The sequence below is a fragment of the Topomyia yanbarensis genome, chromosome 2 (genome assembly GCF_030247195.1).
Source record: "Topomyia yanbarensis strain Yona2022 chromosome 2, ASM3024719v1, whole genome shotgun sequence".
In the NCBI taxonomy this organism is placed as follows: Eukaryota; Metazoa; Arthropoda; class Insecta; order Diptera; family Culicidae; genus Topomyia; species Topomyia yanbarensis.
The window spans coordinates 86328836-86340608 of record NC_080671.1 but is presented as its reverse complement, the minus strand read 5'-3'; the positions used below and the strand labels follow the sequence as shown (position 1 = coordinate 86340608).

General features: G+C 38.0%; 2 protein-coding genes across 2 annotated transcripts; both read left to right on the top strand.

Moving 5' to 3' along the window:
- Positions 1 to 4: 4 nt before the first annotated feature.
- Positions 5 to 1631, top strand: LOC131678736 (CD63 antigen-like). Its single transcript, XM_058959020.1, has 5 exons — positions 5 to 381; positions 452 to 640; positions 710 to 880; positions 971 to 1198; positions 1261 to 1631. Exons 1-5 carry the CDS (start codon positions 301 to 303, stop codon positions 1423 to 1425), a joined length of 834 nt encoding a protein of 277 aa, XP_058815003.1. The 5' UTR covers positions 5 to 300; the 3' UTR covers positions 1426 to 1631.
- Positions 1632 to 1733: 102 nt separating this feature from the next.
- LOC131678737 (leukocyte surface antigen CD53-like) lies at positions 1734 to 7839 on the top strand. Its single transcript, XM_058959021.1, has 4 exons — positions 1734 to 1944; positions 6872 to 7060; positions 7130 to 7300; positions 7371 to 7839. The coding sequence occupies exons 1-4, from the start codon at positions 1825 to 1827 to the stop codon at positions 7719 to 7721; spliced, it is 831 nt and encodes a 276-aa protein (XP_058815004.1). The 5' UTR covers positions 1734 to 1824; the 3' UTR covers positions 7722 to 7839.
- Positions 7840 to 11773: the final 3934 nt, after the last annotated feature.

The window sequence follows — 11773 nt, the reverse complement described above, 5'->3', positions numbered from 1 at the left end:
CAGCAGTGGTGCATGTACTTATTTAGCTAAGCCGACGTTGTCTTGTGATAAGATCCGCGCTTTATGATATGATTTTGTTGTTGCCGTATTTGAAATTAAACTACTACTACTTGCCGTTGCACATACAGAGTGTTCGAAATGTTCAGGTGAAACAATCTGATAACAGACCGATAGGGTTACCATCTCTCCTATCATGGCTGGCACTGTCTTTCCGTAATCTACTGAACTTATCAACACTCAACAGTCGGCCTGCAGGAGCTTCAGATAGTAGCAGCAGTCGAGGGCGTCCTAGAATTCAAAATGAAACCAGAATACCAAACCGGAAGTTGGTCAATGAAATGGATCAAATTTTTCTTGTTTATGATCAACGTGATGTTCGTGGTAAGTACAATAAATAAACTTTCTTTTGCAGAAAACGGTAACAAATACCAATATTTGATTTTTTTTCAAGTTTACCGCTGTGCTGGTAATATCGACAGGGGTCGCAGTTCAAGCCGTGTATAGCGATTTTACCAGTTTTATCGATGAGCAGTTCTATTCGCCGACATTTTTGTTTATTTCCGTGGGCATGATAACGTTGGTGATTGCGGCTTTTGGATTCATCGGAACCTTTCGGGAAAGTTCACTTTTGATAAATATTGTAAGTACTGAATCATTATGTAGAACGCTTGATCAGTATTTAGAACGTTTGATCTATTTGTTTTTCCAGTACTGTGGCATTATATCAGTTGTTTTCCTACTGGAAGTAACGGCAACTTTGGTTGGTATTTATCATAGTCAGGAGGTAAGCGGAATTATGATGCAAACTATGAAGAATTCCCTACAACATTATCCGTGGAATAGTTACGTACAAAATTCGGTGGACTTCATGCAAATTGAGGTATGCTTACACGCACAAGAATACTTTTTAAGATAACAATTTTGTTGTTTGTTTGTCACCTTTACTATTAACATATTTAATTTTAAATAGTTGGAGTGCTGTGGAGTGATAGGTTACAAAGACTGGGAGAACGTTTTTGCAGTTGTTGATCTAGACAGTGGAAACTTACGAGCAGAACTTCCAACATCTTGTTGTCTCACCTATCAAGAGGGTGAATGTATACCATTTGCTAGTGGATGTCACTCAAGAATGTATTCACTTCTTCAGCACTGTTCAAGAACAATTGTCAGTGGACTGTTGCTTGTGGCCTTTGTACAGGTAGGTGGTATAATAAATGATCCATCCTTTTCGTTAGAACTAATAAGTTGTAATTTTTGCAGATATCAGCGGCTATGTTCGCCTTCATTCTAGCTAAACGGATAAGGCATGCAAAAATTAAATCGTCTTTGTGCGCTATAAAAGATGAAAACATAATTCATACTTTCGGTTACAAATGTTTAAACGAAATCCCGTATCAGAAGATCAAAGATCAACAACCATTATGATGACAATATTTGTACATAAAATATTTATTACAATAGTTTTATAGTGTAATTTCCCCGAATCAACGTGATACTCGTGTCCTACCATCACATTCGACAAAACAAACGTGTCTTCCTGGTATCAATCAATATCTTATCGTGAACGTCATCAATTCTGATAATGTTTTTTTTATAATTGTTAAAAATAAAAATATTTCACATCCTGTCAACGGTATCGCAAATCTTAATCGCCCCCCCCCCCCCAGCTTAAAGCGACTTTCTAGGTGTGGATAAAACTCAAAATTTGAAACACCATCAGTTTTGGTACGTCGGTTGTCGGGGAAGTTTAGTTGCAAACGTGAATTATTAGCTCAGTTTAAGTTCCTACAACAGCTGTCACGCTCATGCTACTGCTGAAGCAGGATGACTGGCTTCGTGGACGATTCCGAAAGGCAGCCGCAACCGCCAACCCAGCGAACAACATCCAGGAAACTTGTTTCCCTCATTAAGTATCTTATTCTGTTTCTAACAGCTGTGTGCCTGGTAGGTTCTGTTAAAGTTGCATCAATATGGAAATCGCATTTTTTTTATCAGTTATATTCCTGATTGTGGAAGTTATCTAAGCTCGTTTGCTAGAGCTTTGTATATCGCATTAGATAAAATGGATTAGGCATAATATGGCGACGTATTCAAGCGTTGTACGACCGAAGACATAGTACACATTCTTAAGATTTTCATATGCCCTGTAACAGAATAGATGATTTGTTTCTATTACAGAAGTTTTAAACTTTTAAGCGTTATTTGCCTCTTTTTCGGATAAGAAAAATTGCTATGTGCGAGGTTGGGAATCGAACACAGGCGAGCTGCGTACAAAGCAATCAACTTATTAATTATTATTTACTTAAAAATCTGCTTAAAATTCAAATCGATATAAGTTTCCAATCAATGACTCACTACTGCCATCTACTAGTAGATACGGAACACAAAATTAGGGTTGTCGTTATAAGTTTGCTCGTGGAGCGCCCATAAGTTTTACAGGTATATATCGCGGTATATAACCGTCAAACTAAATAATGGTTGCTGGTCGGTAAAAACTGACGACAAAACATTTCGTAACACATCAACATGTTTCTTTGACACCAGTTTTAAAACGTATCAATGAGGCACTGTAACTCACGGTAATCGGCTTCATTCCTTATGACAAGAAATATTTTCAAGTCACCAGTGAAAAACAGTTTCCCTCCACGCATTAGAGCGAAGGCCGCATCATTCACGAACAATGAAAATAATAACGGACCTAGTGTACTACCTTGAGGAACTCCGGAATTATTAGAAAAGGATTCAGACACGTTGTCACCAATTTGCACGACTACCTTTCGGTGTACAAGGTAGAATCGGAGCCAGTGGCAGACTCTCGTGGTTCATTCTAATTTATCAAGCATTGCTAGCTGTATCTCGTGGTTAACTATGTCGAAAGTGGCCTTAAGATCAGTGTAGATCGTGTTCATCTAAAGTTTCTTGGATATTTTTTCTATGCAAAACGATGTGAAGCTAACTAGATTCATCTCAATTGATCAACCAGGGAAGAATATGAAATGTTTACTAGCAGAAAACAGCACCTCATTGGTAAGAAATTCGAAATTTTTTGACTCGGCTCTCAGCGAAGTGACTCCCCGGTAGTTCTCAATGTTGCTTTTGTTACCTTTCTTGTGTACCGGAAACATGACTAAACACTTCCATTCATCGGGAAATTTTAGCTTCTGAAGTGACACATTGAAAAGGTGCATCAGTGAGATCGCTGAAATATCGGACCATTTTTTCAGAACAGCTTAAGGCATAGCACTTAGTCCTGGAGCATAAGACGATTTCCTTTTTTGTATTGCAGAGAGAACCGATTGTTGTGAAATGGTGAATACGTCCATATTCACCGCATCACGGGCAGCTCGATGGCAGTTAACGACACTCAAGAAGTTGCTAGCAAATAGGGAGCACTTTGTCGCCGTCGTAGTTGCTAGTTCGCCATTGTGGACCATCCTAGACGGAACACCCGTTCCCTTTCTTTTCGTATTAACAACAGCCCAGAAGCCCTTCGGATTTCGTCGTTTGTTTTGTTGGATGCGGTTCACATATCCTTTGTACAAAAATTTATTGTAACTGCAGTACTCATTACTGGTTGTTGTGAAAAAGTGCCTGAGAACAAGGCACTGTCGATTTGTGTACGCACGTAGAGCTTCGGCACGGATGCGTTTCAGATTCCGAAGCATTGCGTTCGACCAGGCTTCCTGGGAATTTGGAACGGATTTTTCAACTGTTATCGAGAGTAATAGAGTATAGATATCGACCGCAGCATCTACATCCACTTGATCGAGTAGTGCACTCCAGTCAATCAGCAGTAGGGAGCGGCGTAGTGCTACTAAATCAGTTTTGCGAAAATTACGACGATTCACAGCTAAAACTTCTTCATATAGAGCTGAATTAATGATGGAAATGGATATTTCTAAAGCTGGATGATAGTTATCCAAAGGAACGATCATACGGGAAGCTTCACTCACAGAACACTCAGGCAAAGCATTCTCGTTGACGAAGGCAAGATCAAGAAAACGAGATTGGCGATTGCTTACTCGATTTAGTCCGTGAAAAGCCAGCTCGTCCAGAAGTAAGCGGCTGGCGCACCCTTGTCCAGAAGAAACCCACACGAGTTCTGGTTGGTTGAAATCACATCATTCGCATCTGCTTGAGAAGAAGCGCGCTCTATTGAGTCTAAATGGAGCTGCGTAATAGAGCAATCAAGTCGTTTTTCTGGAGCAATGTAAACAGCTCCAATAAAGTAATTCTTCGTCTGCGTAGCAATCTTCGTCCAAACTGCTTCAATACTTGATGAACTATTCACACCAAATTCACAGGAGGTAAGTGCGGAAGAAGCAGCGATCAAAACTCCCCCACCGCGACCATGGATACTGTTACGAGTCCCTCGATCCGCACGATAAACCGCGTAGGAATCCCCGACGAGCTGCATCGATATAATACGATCATCAAGCCAAGTTTCCGTCAGAAGGTAAATATCGTAGTCGCCGTCAAGAGCAGCTAAGTGCAAGTCTTCGATTTTAGTCCCTAGCCCTCTGACGTTTTGGTAGTACAACCACAAACCGTTAGCTAGCACCACATGCCAAGCGTCCCGACATATTTCGAGGACGTGATGTACCCGATGACATGCTGGAAATCAGAAGGTTTTCAGGAAGCAAATCGGCAAAATACTCGCCTGAGAAGGGTGTTCGGAAGACCCCCTCACGGCCTCCGAACGCAAGGCCGGGACGACTGAGTTGGTCGCTGGCTGGTAGCACAACTGCGTCGGAGTGCTCAGGGGCTTCCAACGTGCGGCATAACAGGCGTCCCGGTGAAGGCAGCTCAGCGTGAATTTGTTTGTGCAGTCTCGGCGATGACGGCGAAACTATGCTTCTTCGTGACGGTGGTATTTTGTGCAAGATGGGAATTCGGAAGTCGGCGATGTAACGTGTACTATTTCCCATCAACTGCTTTGTCACCATTGGCTTCTCAGTATGATTATGCCCGCCTGGAGTTTGGGGTCGGCTTTGTCCCGGTCTACGACAGGGTTTTATTGACATGTCGATGCATTCTCGGAACAGCAGGTCCTCAGGCCAAGTGGACGGAATAAGTGCTATCTGTTTCAGTACTGAATCAAGGCTAATCTTAAACAACACGAAAGACAAATTTGTCGTGTCTTTACCCTTGCCACTGAACGCACGATATCAGTGGTGTCTTCAACATTCAAACAACGAAAAAGGATTTTCTGAACGTCGCTGTAGGTGATCATAGGATGAAAACCAGATAAGTCAAACGGTCGACTTTTTGGCTCAACGATTCAACAAATGAAGAAAGTTGTTGAATTTGGGATAAAAAAGATTTTCAACATTAGGTGTGGCAATTCTCGGTTCTATTTTAGCAGCAATATAAGAGCGCCCGCTCTTTCCATTGAGCTCATCGCGACACGGTGAGCAGAAAAAACAATTGTGGCAACAATTGCTTGTTAGCACGTTGGTTAAAACCCAAACACTGCTGGCCGATGTGAAAATACGTCTCGCAAAAGCCACTGCAGATCGGCTCTAAATCATTTATCGGCAGTTTACATGCTCCGCACTGCTTCTTCTCCATCTCTGCTGCCTACGTTAGCACTATATGGCACGAACAAAATAGCAGTGCTGGTACCGATGAAGAATGCTAAACAAACTCAGTAGCTGGTATTTTTCACAACACAAAACAGCGAATATACAGTTTAAAAAGTTAATTCGTCCCTCTCCGATCAACAACACAAAGTTTGCGAAACGATTGGTGAACACACAACAATTAAAACACACATAAAATAAAACGTCAAATCGTCATGTCTCTCGAATCTCTCGATAGATCATTTTGAAATGCACCGAGAAGATGCTTGGATACTGTATCTTTCGAATGCCGTATACCGAATTGATGGTCATTTTTATAAGTTAATAACGGTTTTTGGCATACCGTGGCTTCTCTTCAGCAGCTCATGTCAAATCAGAACGTTTGAAACATGGAAACCTCTTTTATCAATAATGCGATTCAGATGGAAGAGCCGTTTTTTGCATAATAACAAAAATAGTTTCTCATCCTTTTTGATGCAGCTGTTACTTTTCCGTAACATTTTCGAAAATTTCGGGTTTGTAGATTACCAATAATTTCAATAATTTCTAGAATATTTAAACAGATTGTTGTTTGCTTTTAATTTTATTATTCATTGGTAAAGGTAAAGAATTGATTATTAACAAGCGTAAAGGTAATGATTTTCCTCATTCTATTTTCCATTACAAATTCTCCTAATAAGGATAGTTTTCTGATAGCTAAGTCTTGTGATTCGCGTCGAGGATCCTATGAAATGATTTGAACCTAAATGGCACGGCTCATACGCACGGTATAAACCAGCAATTCGGCATCTCCTGTCTTTTTATTTGTAAAACTACGCTTATACGTCGCAGTTCATAACGCACAGCTCAGCAACCATTCGGATCGTCGATTTGTAAAGTTAGTTTTTGCGTTTGAAAAGGTTTCAAAAATCGTATCACTCACCTCTGTTTTCGGGTTAGAAAAACCTCTTACCCCATGTGCGGGGCTGATAATCCAACCCTAGTGAGCTGCATACAAGGTAATACATTTACCTACTACGCTATGCCCCATTCCAATAAAATCATATTCTCCTTTATTTATGATAATCGTAGATTTCAAAACTCATTACAAGAATGTTCTAACTTTCAGTACAACGGAAGTTATTCAGGTTCAGAAACCTATACACGGCTAATATTGCTGATATTTTGAAACGCGGTTCAAAAAAATGCTTATATGTATTCTACATTTCGAATATGAAGTATTTGTATATTTAGGAGATCATAACCCCCGACCATGTTTAACATATTTGATGCAAATTTCATATTTACAGGTCCTTGAAGTTATAACAATCATCCTTGGTGCTAGTGTCGGCAATGTTTTCGCTGAGTTCGCATTTTTTCTCGACAGTAACTTCCATTCGTTGACGCGATTTATGGTCGTGCTCGGAATCCTTATGCTATTAGTAGTTTTGTATGGATGCGTCGGACTAATATTGGAAAACATGACCATTATCAATATTGTATGTGTTCTGTTTCTATAATATTTGCATATGTTGTACCATATTAATATAATTCTTTAAAAATTTCAGTATGTAATCGTTTATTCAGTATTGATTGTCATGGAGATTATCATTGCCGTAACGGCTTACAATATGGCACGCAGTGCAGACGCCATGTTGGAAGCACGAGTGAAGAATGCATTTTTACAATTCTACCAAGATCGTAATGCTCAGCGGTCTGTTAATCATATGCAGCAAAGGGTATTAAAACTTACAAAAGCTATTAAGATTTCTCTAACTTCCCTAATTCGACACATTTTCTATCTATTAGCTACAATGTTGCGGATTCGAAAGTTACTCGGATTGGTACAGCTGGCCGCATCAGGATGATTTCGAGAGTTTAGTTCCAGTTTCCTGCTTCCCGTCGCCACATTACGAAACACCATTTCAGATCGGCTGCTTCGGACGCATGAGTGAACTTATCCGGCACGTCCTGCACATAATTGCTTCTGGGACAACAATCAGCATTATATTTCAAGTGATTTGCGTTATCAGTGCCATATTTTTCCTACTGCAACTTAGAACCTACAAAAAGGAATGCGCATTGCGGAATGCCAATAGTGCTTCCGTGCCACCGATATACAGTCTCGAGACGATTCAAGAAGAGAAAACTCCAATTTGATGACAGATGGTGGAAATGTTGGTAGGGTGTAACTGTATGATAACACATAATGTATATTGTATACTTATTTATGGATAAATAAAATGTTTACACATGATATGATAGGGCAACCGAAAAATTATAATCGTTATTGGGCTGCTACGACAAACGCCTGCTGATAATAGTAAGAAATTTATTAGAGGTTCGTTTAAATAATTTCTATGTTACAATGTCACATTACAATTTAGATTGGCTATCTTTTTATTATGATGGATATCTTGACAAGTGTGGTAATAAAGTTAGGGAAGATTCTAATACCGGTAATGGCTCAATAATTACTTAAAAATAAGACATTGAATTTAAAAATGTGCTGAAATGCTGATAGGGAAAAATAATTTTTAATTGACACGCTGACATTTAATACGCTGGTGAATTACGCTAGAGACATTGATCAATTATAAAAATGTAGGCAAAATTACAAGATTTGAAAGCAATTACTAAAAATGCTATATTTCAACCCCCGTTCGAATTTTTACAATATTTTTTCCCATGTATGTCATGAACAGTGCTTTTCAATACATATCTTTGACTTAAGAAGAAAAAAATATTAATATTTATTCTGCGCGGGGTTTCTTCAAAATTGAGTTTTCGTCAGAGTTTCTTTCAATGATATAAATATTTTTCTTAAAACCTTTTATATATAATTTGCTCTCTAATGTCCGTAGAAAAATAAAAAAAACTTTTAAAAAATTAATTGGGTCTCAAAAAAGTTGCGAAAACCGCTTACGCTTAAAAATGGCAATTTTTCATAAATCGTATTTGCAGATTCTTTTTTAAAAAGTTGACTTGTTCTACAAAAGTGCTTAAAATTTGCATATCTTGCATTCTAGTGTTGAGCAGCATGACTTTTAGAGCATTTTTGGCACAGTCTAATCACATATATCTACAGAATTGTAAAGTTTGTATTAACATTTTACAAAACATAGTTGAGCAACGAGAGTTTTAAGATACGAACTTTATGACATATGAGGGCTTAGTTTACAACGAATTTTGTATCATAAGAGTGTTAATTTCTGTATGGCACATGTAGATTAGAGTGGCTCGCGGTTGTATGGGAAAACTTCAAAATGATTTAAACTCGCGGGCACAGCACATTTTGAGTTCCTTTTGAAGTTCCAAATGCCTGTGCAAAATTTGTTAGCGGTTGGTTTCATCCCGGGTTTGCGCATTGCGTTCAAAGTTTGTATGGGATTTTGTATGGAGAAATCAATTATTTTGCATTTACGTAAATAAAAACTATAGTTCAAATCTTGGTTAACAACTTTGATGAAGACGGTAACTAACTACGAGTTTTCAAAAAATAGTTATACAGATTTTAAAACTTATGGTTCAATCCAAATGCAGAAATTTATTATTTTTTTCCAACACTGCCATTTAAAACATAAATAAATCAAAATATATTCATCGCAGAGACTTGGTACCTTTGAATGAAATGTTCAGAATGAATTTCTGAATAGACGTAGTCAGAAAATAAAAAGCGAGGGCTTGTGTACTCCCCAGTCTCCATTTTAAGTTTGTTTTGTGTAAGACAAATAATCATTACGTCCTTGTAAATGTGAACGACTGAATTTTTTTAATATTTTGATAGAACCAAATATGAATCATACTACAATCGTTGCTGTGGGAGGTAACATTTACAATATTTAGGATTTACACTTAAAAACTTATGTGTTGCTGACTAAAGCTAACTCAGTTCTGGGTTCTTGGGTTCTGCCATAAAGTATGTTTCAGTTTTTCTATCATCACCACTGTTTTGCGTGAACCTAACTCAACTTCTTCAAAAACGTTTGTTTGAAGTAACTATCCTGGTTTCGTTCCTAGATACTTAAACGGAAATGCCAATAGAAATAATTCCGAGACTTTAAGATTAAATTCCTATGCATTTTTTCTGAATTCTTAATCTGAACGACTAATAAAAAGGATTTTAAAATATGTAAAACTTATGAATCGTTGTACCATTTTAAATGAGATAACAGCAGAGCCCTTAAATAGTAGTACTCAAACACATAAGATTAATTTTTAATTCGGTGGTATGAACCTGCGTTGAAGATGTACTCCTTATGTGTATAACTATCTTAAAAGGGGACACAAGCCCCCCTCTTCTTTTCGAAAGCGAAATTCGTTATAATTTAATCAATATGGATATTTTCGGAATGGTCTTGAAGAGTAGGTGCCAGAAATTGATTTTTGACGCCATTTTGAAATCAAAGATGACGACTTCCGGTTTAGCGAAACTCGCTATAACTCAATCAATATGAATATTTTCGGAATGGTCTTGACGAGTAGGTGCCAGAAATAAATAAATCTGCACCTTCCTCGCAAGGTTTTCCATTAAAAATTGGTTTTTGGCGCCATTTTCAAATCCCAGATGGCGACTTCCGGCTTAGCGAGATTCTCTACAACTCAATCAACATGAGTATTTTCAGAATGGTTTTGACGAGTAGCAGACAAACGTCGATGTTTGGCGTCATTTTAAAATTCTAGATGGCGACTTCCGGTATACCGAAATTCCCGCATGAAAAATCTGGGCAATCATCTAAATCACTTTCAAATATAAGATCTAATCATAAACCACCAAAATGCAAAATATTTTTATGTATTCATCCAGAAGAGTGCGGTGAGAATGGAAGAGATAGAAGAAAGATACATATATGGTGTGAGTAGGGGGTTTGAATTTATTCAAATTAAACATATTGCTTAAATTTAAGTAAATTCAACTGTTTAATTAAAACAACTTCTAAAAATACTTATATTGATTGGGTTATAGCAAATTTAGCTAAATCGGAAATCGCCATCTTGGATTTAAAAATAGCGTCAAAAATAAATTTTTGGAACCTACTTGTTAAGATCATTCCAAAAATACTCATATTGACTGGGTTTTAGTGAATGTGGCTAACCCGAAAGTCGCCATCTTGGAATACAAAATGGCGTCAAACATCGATCTTTGTCTTCTACTCGTCAAGCCCATTCCGAAAATACCCATATTGATTGGGTTATAGCGAATTTCGCTAAACCAGAACCGTTATCTTGGATTTCAAAATGACATCAAAAGCCAATTTCTTTTGCATTCAAAAGGACTTAGGATATATGCAAAACCGTGTTAATTGCGAAATCCGCGCAAAATAAAAACTGCCAAAATTTTTCTAAGTTCTTTGCATTTAAAAGGACTTGAAATTATTTTCGTAAAAAAGTCTAAGTCTTTTGCATTCAAAATAACAGGAAACATTAAGAGAAAATTCAACAAACTCCTGAATAACGTCAGAACCATTAGCCACACTAAAACAATATGTACTTAGCGAAAACCAAAGAAGAATCGGTATCGGGAGAACTTCTTTCGCCGGGGCACTCTTCAACGGTGTAGACTAGGTTCACCGTCGAGGACTAAACTGAGTAGACCGCGACGAGGCACCACCAGTCGCGGGTCGTCGAGGCACCAGAGAACCGGACGCCCTGCTGCACAGTGTTTTGCTAAAGTAACCAATAAGCATTATAACGTAGCCTAATATCTGCTTTAGATCCACATATAAAGCTGTCTTAAAGAGCCTAAATACTGATATAATACTAGTATTATGCCAGAAAAGACGAAATATAGTGCTATTACTGTGCTTGACAGCTCGTTTCTGCAGTACTAATACTGTTATATAGCACCAGCGTACAATTGTCAAATTTGAAAGCCTTATATTGGCACTACTAATGCTATTAAAAAGCTGCAGTTGGCTGTCATTGTCAATTTTAAAGTAAAATGTTGTATTTAAAACAGTAATTGACTCTCTTCTAATACATTGTAATGAATATCCTTAATGGATTTTCGTTGTCACATGATATGAATATTTTATGAAAATTACCTTTAGCAAGTCTCGAACTGAGTTACCTTGCCTCGTCCTTCACGGTAAAAGTGCGCTGCGTTTGCTGCCTGGACTATATTGCATATGTTCGATTGAAATGAAATATGCCGAATATAATCTTCAAGAAGAGTTGCATAACGAATAAAACCACAGCATTACAATAGCATT